Source organism: Lontra canadensis, unplaced genomic scaffold (assembly GCF_010015895.1).
Source record: "Lontra canadensis isolate GAN:19392208 unplaced genomic scaffold, GSC_riverotter_1.0 scaffold98, whole genome shotgun sequence".
Taxonomy (NCBI): Eukaryota; Metazoa; Chordata; class Mammalia; order Carnivora; family Mustelidae; genus Lontra; species Lontra canadensis.
The window spans coordinates 1,933,428-1,946,701 of record NW_022631092.1 but is presented as its reverse complement, the minus strand read 5'-3'; the positions used below and the strand labels follow the sequence as shown (position 1 = coordinate 1,946,701).

The 13,274-nt window shown below is 53.0% G+C and overlaps 1 protein-coding gene across 3 annotated transcripts; it reads left to right on the top strand.

Moving 5' to 3' along the window:
• The first annotated feature begins 3,384 nt into the window (after nt 1-3,384).
• Nucleotides 3,385-12,499, top strand: SERPINA3 (serpin family A member 3). 3 transcript variants are annotated; one of them, XM_032837420.1, is made up of 5 exons: nt 3,385-3,462; nt 4,976-5,629; nt 8,793-9,066; nt 10,974-11,124; nt 12,110-12,499. In XM_032837420.1, the coding sequence occupies exons 2-5, from the start codon at nt 4,993-4,995 to the stop codon at nt 12,311-12,313; spliced, it is 1,266 nt and encodes a 421-aa protein (XP_032693311.1). In that variant the 5' UTR covers nt 3,385-3,462; nt 4,976-4,992; the 3' UTR covers nt 12,314-12,499. The 3 variants fall into 3 exon arrangements, with proteins under 3 accessions (XP_032693311.1, XP_032693310.1, XP_032693312.1); XM_032837419.1 differs by having other exon boundaries at nt 3,393-3,466; XM_032837421.1 differs by lacking the exon at nt 3,385-3,462 and adding an exon at nt 4,275-4,295.
• The last annotated feature ends 775 nt before the right edge of the window (nt 12,500-13,274 follow it).

Sequence of the window (13,274 nt, the reverse complement as noted above, 5' to 3'; positions counted from 1 at the left end):
AAATGGGGTGCCCAACTCTTTTCCTAAGGCTTTCTGGAGCCTGCCTGTGCCAAACTGGCATTCGGAAATCAGTGGTAACAACGGGAAGGTGAGAACTATGGAAAACGGTCAACAGAGCACAATGGTCACATTTGCAAGACCCAAGTCAGTCCAGTCTTGATGGATGCCATATGTGGCTGGAGACAGTAAGAGTGACTGTCTCACAGACAGAGCACCTGCCAGCCTCAGGTCCGGGGCTGAGCCCCTGTGGTCTGACTTTCCCATCTTCCCCTTTGAGGCAGGTGCAACAGACATACCCAAACGGACCCCAAAGGCCAGTGCCCCTCTGGCCTCTGCCTGTCTCTCTCTACATTGCCAGGTGCCCTGAGCCCCAGCAGTAGGCTGCTGGAGACCTTGGCCCTGACCCCGCCAAAGCCAAGTGGAACTTTCCAGCTCCCTTTGGTCTGCTTACCTCGGTCCATCTCAAGTCCGAGAAAAATGCCCATCTGTTGTCCCAAGTAGGACATGGGGACAGGCAAGGACAGCCCTTATTCAGCTGGGACCCCAATCCACATTAAAGAGGCAGCCTTCCCTACTCAGACCTATGGACAAGCCACACCTTATAAAAATAGTGTCCTCTGGGGCACTTGGGTGGCTCAGTGGGTTAAAGCCTCTGCCTTCGGCTCAGGTCATGATCTCAGGGTCCTGGGATCAAGCCCCGCATCGGGCTCTCTACTCAGTGGGAAACCTGCTTCCCCCTCTTTCTCTGCCTGCCTCTCTGCCTACTCGTGATCTCTGTCTGTCAAATAAATAAATAAAATCTTTTTTTTTTTTTTAAAGTGTCCTCAACACCTGTACAAGAATTATATTCCCGGGGTACCTGGGTGGCTCAGCTGCTTGGGCAACTGCCTTCAGCTTGGGTCATGGTCCCGGAGTCCTGGGATCAAGTTCCACATGGGGCTCCCAGCTCCATGGGGACTCTGCTTCTCCCTCTGACCTTCTCCCCTCATGCTGTCTCTCACTGTTCTCTCTCTCAAATAAATAAATAAAATCTTTAAAAGAAAATTATATTCCCAAGGGGCACCTGGGTGGCTCAGTCAGTGAAGTGTCTGACTCTTGGTTTTGGCTCAGGTCATGATCTCGAGGTCGTGGGATCAAGTCCCATGGGGCTGGGCCCTATACTCAGTGTGGATTCTGCTTCAGATTATTTTTCTCTCCCACTCCCCCTCTATCCCTCCCTGCTCTCACTTTCTCTAAAATAGATACATAAAATCTTAAGAGAATTATACTCCCAAGATTGGCATTTTCTGTCATAAGTTCAAGGATGGAAACGCTTTTCTTTTTTTTTTCTTTTTTTTGAGCATGGGAAGGTCGGGAGAGCCTGGATTTGACATTGGGTTGATTTTGCCCAAACTCCACCAGCTCCACCATTTAACAGCTAAGGGTCCTTGGGCAAGTCATACATTCCTCTTTCGGGAGGCTGGCATAGCACAAGGCTTGGTGACAATGCTTGAGATGCAAAAGGGACAGAGATCTATTCAACAAAACGAAGGACTGGGGCTATACAAAGAGGCGGTCAGTCCAGGAACGGCGGGCACTGATGTTCTAGTAGATGTTCTGCTTGCGGACAAAGCACCCCCACCCGGCCCCACCCATAGGGCCACTTGATGGCCCTGAAGGAATGAATGATGATTTCAGGTCTCACGGAGAAGTAGAGGGTTCAGGATTGGGAGGCTTTGGGAATAAGAAAGAGAAGGAGAGGGAGAGAGAGAGAGAGAGAGAGAGAAAATTCCATTGGGGGAAGGGCTTCTCTGTAATTGGTAGGATAGAGTGAAAGGAGGAGGGGGAGGACCCAGCAAACATACTCCAGGAATGTCAGAGCAACAAAAGAGAAGGAGCCCGGGCCCCCGACCAAGTGTAGCTGCCAAATCAACCCACGTCCACACCTGAACGGATGTGAGTGAGAAATAAACTGTAGCCTTGTTTTAACCACTATTTCTGTGGGATTCTGTGTAATTTTTTTTATTATGTTATGTTAGTCACCATATAGTGTATCATTAGTTTTTGATGGAGTGTTCCATGATTCATTATTTGCATACAAGGAATTCTGAGTAATTTTTTAAAAAATACCTTGTTTATTTATATGACAGTGAGAGAACATAGGCAGGGGGAGGGGCAGAGGGAGAAGGAGGCTCTTCACTGAGCAGGGAGCCCGATGTGGGACTCAATCCCAGGACCCTGGGATCATGACCTGAGCTGAAGGTAGACACTTCACTGACTGAGCCACCCAGGAGACCCTGGGATTCTGTGTAAGATTATAATATGTATTCAATTCTGAAAATATTTGGAAACTAAAAGGGCATTAAGCCACCATTTTAGGAAGGATGGAACCGGAACTCTCCTTAGTCACCTCAGTGCTTATTGGCCAGCACGAACTTGGTAAGTACCCCAGGACACAGCACAGCACAAACGGTCCTATCAGAAGGAAGCTTATGATCCGTGTTATGTCATTTACCCTTTGCATCACCCTGCCAGGAAAATGTCACTATCTGCTTTGTAGAGACAGGGAGGTTAAGCCTGAGGGATTTCCAGTTGCTTGAGGCCACACACAGCTGGCGACATTCCCGGCAGGCCACAGCCACACCCTTACCGACAACCTGGTGGTTTCCCAGCTATGCTCTGTGGCACCCTACGTCTGTCGGAGTTTGTCATGGATGGAGGGTCGTGACCATGAGGGATCAAGGAAAAGGTTTTCTCAGGAGCCCAAGAAAGGCCTGGGAGAAAGCCCAAGGAGACCTCAAGGTCACCACATCTCTGAGTGCGAATCAAGAGTGGAAGGGCCCTCCGATGAAGAGAAAGCTGCCCAGGATGGAGGGTGCCTGAGACCAGAGGCCCCCAACCCCTGTGCTCCCCTATGCTCGAGCTCCTCAGACTGACACCCTCAATCTGGGAATAGGGGAGGGGTGCCTAAAACCCAAATCCATCTACAGGCAAATAAAGAGTGTTGCATTTTTAAAAATATATCTGAGTGTGTGTATGAAGTTTCACATCACATACACACACATGTCAAAGAAAGTGACTTGTAACAGAAATCACGAGCTGTTAGCTGGGGGATGAAATTTGGGGGACCGTTATCAATGTCCTTCTGTGTATTTTCTCAGTTTTCACATGCTCCTCAATGACTATTTCACAAACATAAGACAAAAATGAAAGGGGAAAGTTGCTTTTTGTTTTGTTCTAAGAAGCCAGTTGGGGGCTGTTCCTGTAACTGGCTGATTCCACTAGCTCTGATGAATTCATGCTACCAGAAATGATTATTTGGTTACCCCAGGTGAAAACAGAACACTTGGGTGTCCTTGCCAACATTTCCCAAGCAAGGGGAGGAGTTCTTCGCACGGGTAAATAGGAGTCAGCGCCCATGAAAATCCAGCACTCTGGGCAGGCGGTGGCTTTGGAATCTGCTGAGGACAGCCAGCAGCAACGGCAGGTAATCCGTGATATCCCAGGAGCAAAGGAATCCATTTTTCTAGGGAGGTTCTAGGCCTTGGTCTGGAGCCTCTGAGGCAGGAGGGAGCCTGGCAAGGGCATCCCAGAGCGCTGGGGACAGCTCTAGGGCTGGCCCCAAAGGCCATGCCCTGTGGAGACATATCTTCCATCTGGGTCTGAGTTTTCCCACCTGCAAAAGGGGGCATATCCCAAGGGTCTCTTTGGCGTTTCTGCCTCACACACTACGGGATTCTGAGTTTAGCCACCTCTGTACCCCCCACAGCAGATGCTCTGGAAGGCAACTCCCCCCCCCCCGCCAGGGCACGAGGCCCCCCCTCCCCTTGTCTGGGACCGGGCACTGCTCTCACAGCGAGATGCGGACCAGACTGATGTGGGCAGAGTCCCTCTGGGCAGAGTCCAGGGGGTCTCTAAGGGGAGGACTGTCCTACGGCTCCTCTCCCCTCCAAGGCCCCTGGCCAAGCAGAAGGCAGACAGACAGGCAGGCAGTGTCCGTCCAGCAACTGAAAAGACAAGCTGCTCAGAAACAGAGCCAGCCTGCCAACTTGTCCAAACAAAGTTCTTTTGCTCCAGAAATGATTCGGGGGCGGGGCCGGGGATGTTTAACTCTTTCCAAGAAACGGTTGCATTAGCCCCAGGGTAAGCAGACCGAGGAGACAATTCCAGAAGCTACAGCTCCTGGGCTCCTCCCACTGGCCTGCGGATGGAAGGCAGCTCAGCTCGGCTCCCCTCCCCTTCCCGTACTCCCCTCCCCACCTCTGAAGCTGACCTTTTCTCTTCTGCACTCTGGGCCTGAGTAGACGAGGCTGAAGGTAAACAACCCTGCTGGCTGCTCTCACCAGCTTTGAACTCAGCCCCTCTCTCCGGCTCTTTCCTGCAGTACCTCCATCCCCTCTCCCCACGGACCCACAGCTCTGGCATGGTGGGCAGTTTCAGAGAGTGGGTGGCCTGTGGGAAGAGGGACGCCTTGGCAACCCCGTTAGGAGCCCAGCACCTTCATGGTGTGTCTCATGGGAGCTACTCAGCATGTTGTACGGAGGTGGGAACCAAGGCTCAGAGAGGGTCAGTCACTTACTTGTCAGCACAGAGCAATGGCAAGTAGCCCAGATGAAATCCCAGTCCAGGTCTCTGCAGCTCTGAAGCCCACCCTGCTCTCCCCCAACCAGGAGTCGGGAGCCAGGCTGACCAGCTTCCTCCCTCTGCTCCCCCACTTGCTGCAGCGACTGTGAGTGAGCCCCTCTCTGCTCTGCGCCCAGTTTCTCCCTCGGGGAAAGTGGCAAAATTACAGTACGTACAGTACGTACAGTACATACCTCGAGGGTCATATAATTGTGTATGTTGGGTGCCTATGAGCGTGCCTACCCAGGAAAGTCTCAAAGCTAAGAGAAGCAGAGGCTGGAACACAGGCCACACGGTGGGGGCGGAGGGAGCAATGGGAGGCAGTTGGGGCACCATCTGGCCCCCCAACACTTAAAGGAGCTTTGTTTTTCAGAATTGAGGACAGAGGGGATGTGGCTCCTCTTGGCTCTGGGGTTCCTGGTGGCTGGGCTCTGCCCCCCTGTCCACTGCGCCCCGGGGGGCGTGCTTGACCCTCCAAATGTGACCCAGGAGGACCTACACAATGAAACTCCTGTGGACAGCCTCCGATTAGCCTCCAGCAACACTGACTTCGCCCTCAGCCTCTATAAGCAACTGGCTTCGAGGACCCCCAACAAGAATGTCATCTTCTCCCCACTAAGCGTCTCTATCGCCTTGGCCTTCCTATCCCTGGGGGCCCAAAACACCACCCTGACGGAGATCCTCGAAGGCCTCAAGTTCAACCTCACAGAGACCCCTGACACCGAAATCCACCGGGGTTTCCAGCACCTGCTGCGAACCCTCCACCAACCCAACAACGAGCTGCAGCTGAGCGTGGGCAACGCCATGTTCATCAGTGAGTCGCTCAAGCTGCTGGAGAAGTTCATGGAAGATGCCAGGGCGCTCTACGCCTCTGAGGCCTTCTCCACCAACTTCCAGGACTCTGCCTCCGCCAAGAAGCTCATCAATGACTACGTGAGGAATCAGACCCAGGGGAGAATTGTGGATCTGGTCAAGGACCTTGACCTGAACACAGCCATGGTCCTGGTGAATTACATCTTCCTTAAAGGTGAGTGCCTGGCTTAGGGTTTGGAAGCAGAGTTTTAGTTCTGAGACTTTGGGGCCATATTCTGGCCTGGTGCAGTCAACTGTGTTATTGGGGAAACCACCATGGAGCAGGTGCCTCTGGTCTGGGGTGGGGGAGGGGAGGAGGCAGGTCCCTGAGGCCTCGCCCTGCCTGTAGGCATTGTTTTCTCTTAGGATTTTTAAAATTTATTTTATTTTATTTATATTTTTTTATTATGTTCAGTTAGCCACCGTATAGTACATCATTAGTTTTTTTTTAATTTAATTTTATTTATTTGACAGACAGAGATCACAAGGAGGCAGAGAGACAGGCAGAGAGAGAGGAGGAAGCAGGCTCCCTGCTGAGCAGAGAGCCAGATGTGGGGCTTGATCCCAGGAACTTGAGACCATGACCTGAGCCGAAGGCAGAGGCTTAACCCACTGAGCCACCCAGGCGCCCCAGTACATCATTAGTTTTTGATGCAGTGTTCAGTGATTCATTAGTTGCATATAACACCCAGCACTCATTAGAACACGTGCCCTCATTGATACCCATCACCAGACTACCCCATTCCCCATCACCCCCGCTCTGAAACCCTCAGATTGTTTTCCAGAGTCCATAGTCTCTCATGGTTCATCTCCCCCTCTGATATCCCTCCTTTCAGTTTCCCCTTCCTTCCCCTAATGTCCTCCTTGCTATTCCTTATGTTCTACATATGACTGAAACCATATGACAGTTGTCTTTCTCTGCTTCACTTATTTCACTCAGCATAATCTCCTCAAGTTCCATCCATGTTGATACAAATGGTGGGTCTTCATCCTTTCTAATGGCTGAGTGATACTCCATTGTATATAGGGACCACATCTTCTTTATCCATTCATCTGTTGAAGGGCATCTCAGCTCCTTCCATAGTTTGGCTATCGTGGCCATTGCTGCTATAAACATTGAGGTGCACGTGTCCCTTCTTTTCACTACATCTGTATCTTTGGTGTTAATACCCAGTAGTGCAATTGCAGGGTCGTGGGGTAGCTCTATTTTTAATTTCTTAAGGAATCTCTACACTGTTCTCCAAATTGGCTGCACCAACTTGCATTCCCAACAGTGTAAGAGGTTTCCCCTTTCTCCACATCCTTGCCAACACTTGTTGTTTCTTGTCTTGTTAATCTTTGCCATTCTAATTGGTGTAAGGGGTCTCTCCATGTGTTTTTTTTTCTTTTTAAAGATTTTATTTATTTATTTATTTATTTATTTATTTGACAGCAAGAGAGATCACCAACAGGTAGAGAGACAGACAGAGTGGGGTGGGGGGGAAGCAGGCTCCCTGCGAGCAGAGAGCCTGATGCGGGACTTGATTCCAGGACCCTGGGATCATGACCTGAGCTGAAAGCAGAGGCTTAACCCACTGAGCCACCCAGGTACCCACCATGTGGTTTTGATTTGAATGTCCCTGATGGCTAATGATGTGGAACATTTTTTCATGTGTCTGTTGGCCATCTGTATGTCTTATTTGGAGAAGTGTCTGTTCATTCGTCTGCCCATTTTTTGACTGGGTTATTTGGTTTTTGGGTGCTGAGTTTGAGACATTCTTTATAGATCTTCGATATCAGCCCTTTATCTGTCCTGTCATTTGCAAATATCTTCTCCCATTCCATGGGTTCCCTCTTAGTCTTAGGGTTTTCCAAATGATGTTCTGCCACTGTAGGAAGTCCCTGCAGAGGGGCCCAGCAACACTTTGTCTGAGGGAGACTGGCGCTTGTTACTCTGACTCAAACATGCCTGGCTCCCAGGAGGAAGGAGTGGCCCCTTACATCCCTCTAGGCTGGGCATGAACTTCAGCTTCCTCCCTGAAGAGGGGCCTGTGCGTAGGCTCAGGAAGCCCTCTGTCTGGGCATTGCTGGGCCATTCTGACCTGGGCTCTGTCCTAGCCAGGGACTCAGCCTGGGGCAGGTGGGGTGGGGAGGGAGGTGCCGTCTACATGGGAAGACAGCATTTAAGGAACCTGGCCATCCCAGGTTTCTGCAACAGTGCCCCCCATCATCTTGGGGGTGGCGTCAGCTGGGTCACCATCTGGAGAAGGACCTTGGGGGAGGGCAGGATCCCGGACAGGGCCCATTCTCAAGTTCCAGTTGGTCCAGCGCCTGGTCCCACGGGTCAGAACTTGACAAACACAAGCCTCCCCAGCCCATGAGTTCTGAAGAGGCGGGGCATGCACAGACAGAGTTGGCCCTGTGGAGCCTCAGTCCCCATGGGCACCAAAAATAGACAGAGAACCATAGAAGCGTCATGGAGTCTGGGTGGAGACACGGAAAGCCTGCACTGGGGGTTCTGGCTGAGTCCTGGAGAAGATCCCCCCAGGGCCTGTGTTTCTGGCTGCAGATGAAGGCCAGAAACAAGATTTCCCTATAAAGCTAATCCAGGCCCGATGTGCTGCTTGTTCTTTGTGTCTCCTGATTTGTCCCTCCTAACACCCTGCCTGCCCTAGGGACACACCAGCTGGCCTGGCTTTCCCCTCCTCTCCTGCCTCCAACAGTGGGGTGTGGGTGGGGGGTGAGGGGGTGTGCACATTCCCCAGCAAGCCCCCGGTCTCTAGTCTCCCCAGGAGCTCTCCCCACCCCCCTCACTGAAGGCTCCAGTCTTCCTGGGGATGCCCTATGCCCTCCCCCCTCAGTCAAGCTCTGTCCCACCCTCAGATTCCCCATTTGCCCCTTGTTTCGGCGTGTTTGACCAGGCTGTGGGCATGTTTGTACATTGTAACGCCGATGACTACCAGTGAGTTACTAGTATTGTCCCTTTTAGAGGGTCAGGGATTCCCTGTTCCTCCCCGTGCTCCCCCTGCTGCCGCCCCTCACAGTGCTCGGGGTCCCCTCTCCCATCTCTCCCCTCTCCTGCCTCTCCCCCACCTCTCTTTTACACCCACTATTCCCAAACTCCTGTTAGTCTCTCACTTACCACAATTAACCAGGTCTTTGTCTCACTGTCATGTTCCAACCAGACCTGTGTGGCTTATCACCCCGTCCCCAGTGGCCTACCCACTTGCCAGCAGACCAAGGTGGGGCCGGTGGCAGGGCCGATGGCACTCGGAGTGTATCCATCAACCAGAGAACCCGGGTGGAGGAGGGGTCGGAGCAGGGCAGCCCTTGTGTTCACGGAGTTCTCTGACCTTCAGCCAAATGGAAGACACCCTTTGACCCCCGAGACACTTTCAAGTCCAAGTTCTACGTGAGCAAGCACAGGTCGGTAAAGGTGCCCATGATGAACCTGGAGGACGTGTGGGCACCTTACTTCCGAGACGAGGCGCTGGGCTGCACGATGGTGGAGCTCCCGTACACCAGTAATGACAGTGCACTCTTCATCCTCCCGGACCAGGGCAGCATGGGGGCGGTGGAGGCCAGCCTGCTCCCGGAGACACTGAGGAGGTGGACAGACTCATTGCAGATGAGGTGATGACCTGGGGATGAGGCCTTCCCTCCTTCCTCCCTTCTCAGGCGCTCCCAGACTCTCCAGCACCCAGGGCCTCCTCCTTCCTCCCTGGGAAAGCCATCCCAACACAGGTGGAGCTTGGGGTCACCCTGCCCTGGCTGTCCGTGTGGCTTTGAGCCTGAAAATGTTTGTTCTATGAGACATGATGACCTTGAATGGGACAGGGGTGATGCTGCCTCTGACGTTGACATGTTCAGGTCCTGGGGACTCCTCAACTCAACCCAGTCCTCATGCCTGCCCTCTCCTTGTCTCAGTCTCTTGAAGGCAGAGGGGACAGATGGTTCCGAGATCAGCTGAAGGCCAAAGCCAGACGGGCTCTGAGCACCAGCTCTGCGCTGGCCGTTAACATTCGTTTATTAATCTGTTCATCCATTTGGCTCAGGTCACGTAGGTTAACGGAGCTCCTCGTAGGTGCCAGGCACTGGTGTAGACCCGGATGACATGTCCGCAATTACACCAAAAATCTCCTGCCCTCATGGAGCTTACGTTGTCACTGGAAAATGAGAAAATAGAGGGATATAACAAATAGGTCAGTTATTTAGTATGTTGGACATTAAGAAATGAGGGTGTGTGGGTGGGTGATAGAGTGGGGTAAAATGAGAAGGAAAACTGGACCAACCAGGAGGTAGTTCGTGGTTTTAAATAGGATCACCATTAGGTGATATTTGAGCATTGACATGAAAGGGGTGAGGACCTGAGCCCTGTGGGTAGGTTGGGGAAAAGCATTCTTGGCAGAGGGAACAGTCAATGCAAAGCCTCTGTGCAAAGTCTGGTGTGTTTGAGGGTTAGTGAGGTGAGAGAGGCTGGAGCAGCACAAGAGTCAGGAGAAGTGAGGGGGCCCAGCGGGACGGCTCGGGTTCAGGAGCGCCCTGCAGACCCCTGGGAACCTTGCCTCTTCCTCCTCTAAGTGAAATGGGGAGTCATCCCAAGGTCTTGGGCCAAAGAGTGTATGTTCTGAGTACTGTTTTAAAAAAGATCATCCAGGAGGCTGAGTGGAGAATAGACCACGAGGACAAGGAGGGAGGCAGGACAACCAGCTAGGAGCCCAGGGCAGCAATCCACGTCGTGAGACATGTCAGAGGTGGTCAAGTTTCAGATGAACCTGAGGTTAGAGACAGGCTAGGATATGGAATTGGGATGACTGAAGTCAAGGAGGACCCACAAAGCAGAGTGAATTCTGGGCCTGGTCCTTGAGGGTGGGGCCACGGGGAGGCGGTTTCTAGCTCCCACCTGGCCAGGGCTGATGATTCGTTGTGAATGGTTAGAACATTTTTCACACACCTCTGATTCACAAAGCATTGAGGACACCTGACTTAACACAGTTCTAGCCCTTTGTGGGTGCTCAGTGAATGTGTGTTGAGTGAATGGAAGGGGGATGAATGAATGAATGAATATGGAGAGAAACTGACACCTTCCCTGCTCGTGGGACTCAGGGTTTGCTGGGAGTCACAGCCTCCTCGGATCTGGTTCGTGCCAAACCAGGCAGACCATGACAGAAGTCTTAGAGATACAAACAGAGAGAGAGAGAGAGAGAGAGAGAGAGAGAGGGAGGCTTGTAGATGGAAGGTATCTGCTCTTGCTCTGAGAACTCACCAGCAGCTCTGCCCCGAAGCAGAAGTCTTGCTGCTCTCACGGAGCTCACCAGACAGCCAAGATGGGGACCTTCCTTTGCTTGTTTCAGGATCCCTCCAGGCCCTTCGAACACAGTCCCTTCAGCACGAGAGATCAAGAAACTGAGGAAATGAGCACTTCTTTCCAGCAAGAAGGGGGTGGTCAGAAAGGAAACCAGGGAAGACCATGCCGCGAGGTGGGAGAAGGCGAGCCTTGAGGCAAGCAGGTGTTCAAATTCTTGTTTCTCCCTTCCTAGGAAGATAGACAACCTCTACCTGCCGAAGTTTTCCATCTCCAGCAGCTATAATCTGGAAGGGATACTTCCCCAGCTGGGTGTGAGGGAAGTCTTCACCCACCAGGCCGACTTGTCAGGAGTCACAGGGGAGAAGAACCTGGCAGTTTCCCAGGTGAGTGTTAAAACGTTAGATCATTTGTCCTCCATATCTGAGCTTGATGGTAAAGGCAGGGCGGACAACAGGATGACCTTGAATTTGCGTGAATAACAGCATCTCTCATTACCCCGTCCCCCTCGTGGATCTGCCCCAAGCTCAGGAGAGCTGGGTGGCAAGCATGTTAGAAGCTGGTCCCTACCTCCCCTGTAATATACTGTGACCCAGAAGCCATTCATGGGGAAGAGCCTGGTGTGAACTGGGGATGGACCCCATTCCATCCACACTCCCCCATTTACTGCCGACAGCAGCCAATACCTAAAGTGCTGGATGCCTCAGTTTTCCTGTAAAATGGGGGTGTGAATGGCAGGTGTGAGGGGTGTGAAAGAAAGACAGAGGGCCCCTTGCACTGTGCTCCGAGAAACAAGGTCCTCCGAATGAGGCAGGGTGTCTGAGCCACACTTTGCCCTCCTCTGCACCCCACCTTCCAAAAGACATGGTCATGGAGGGAGGTGTGTAAAGGAGCCTATGGGGTTCAGGGATGTGAAGCCACATCCACACAAAGTAGCCTAGGGTGCCAAGGTCATTGCAGACAGGGCTAAGAGCAGGGAGGCCCGTGGGTCCCCAGGGACATCCGCAGCAGCTGCTTCAGGTGGAGAGGCTGCTAGAAAGTCACTTTCAATTGTTCCCTTCCCAATAGTGAGTGTTTGGGGGCAGTACAGTCTCTGCATTCAGACAGAGAGGCATCCAGATCAGGGGGCCCCTCCCCTTTATCTTCACGATCCTGGGCCGACCCCTCACAGCCTGGGAGCCTCAGTTTGTGCATCAGAACCACTCAGAACCAGGGACCGGGCTGTCAGGAGGAAATCCCCCTGCCACCCCGCCAATCCGTGATGGGCCAGGGTCAAGTCTGCATGAATGTCTGCCCCTCCGGGCTCTCAGGCGGGCCCCTCACCCCTCACCCACCAGACCTACAGTGCATTATGCTCTCGTGTTCCCACAGGTGGTCCACAAGGCCCTGCTCGATGTCGCCGAGGAGGGCACGGAGGCTGCGGCCGCCACAGGAAGTAAAGTTATTTTTTTGTCCAGAAAAATTGGTCCACTGATGACTGTGCATTTCAATAGACCCTTTCTGCTGTCCATACTTCACAGAGATACCAAGAACATCCTCTTCTGGGGCAAAGTCACCAACCCCAACCAAGCCTAGGGCTGCCCGTCCTTCTCAGGTGCCAGGCCTCTGATGCAGCCTGGGCCGCCATGCACCAAAGAGCCATAGGCCAGGCCCATCCTTGCTCATCCCTTAGAAGGTGACAATGATTCTGGTGGCTTCCATGTGCCCTGGGAGCCTGGGGACTTTTTGATCGGAGGCTCTGAACCTCCAGATGGCAATAAACTCTCTCAGACCAGACACTTTCTTTGTGTCTTTCTACACTGATCTGCCTGACTCCAGGCTCCTGTAGCTGCCTGTGCCTGGAGCCTAAGCCCCAGGACCTCCCACTGGACTCAGTCTCACCCAGGCTCGGGGCCCCTCTGCCTTCAGCTGCAGAAGCCTGGTTGGAAGCAGGCTTTGTGCCTGTGGCCAAGCCCACCTAGACCTCAGGCCTGGGAGGGGAGGGGAGAGTGGTGTTATCCGGTTCCTTCTTCTGTGGGCTCCCTTGTCCCCAGTTCCAGTCTCACTCTTTCCCTCCCCTGGGCCCAGGATGTGGCCACGTGCTGACCCCCGACCCTGACCCCATCTGGCAGAGCCCCTAGACCCCTCAGTCCTAGACCTTCTCTCTTCCAGGATCCCTCCTTTTTACCCACCCCCCGACACCCCCAATCTGAGGAGAGTAGCTACTTTGTAAGTTCCTGGCCAGAGCTTGTCACGTGCCTCTGAGTTCCGACTGCTCCCCAATAGACGAACCCCTCAGCAGCTGGCATGGAGGGTGGGAGAAAATGAGCGATCTGTGGAGAGCTGCTGTTAAAGCCACGCAGTCATCCCTCTGCTGGTGTTACCAGGAACTGGGTGATGGTGGGGGCGGGGGGTGGGCTGGGGGAGATGAGGGGCGGAGGAACGGCCAGGCGTTCTCGCCCAAGCCAGGGAACTGGGCAGGTGTGCAGAGAAAGGGGCACTTATGGGAGATGCCGACAGGTACAAGCGGCAGGACTTGGTGGTTGATTGTGCAGAG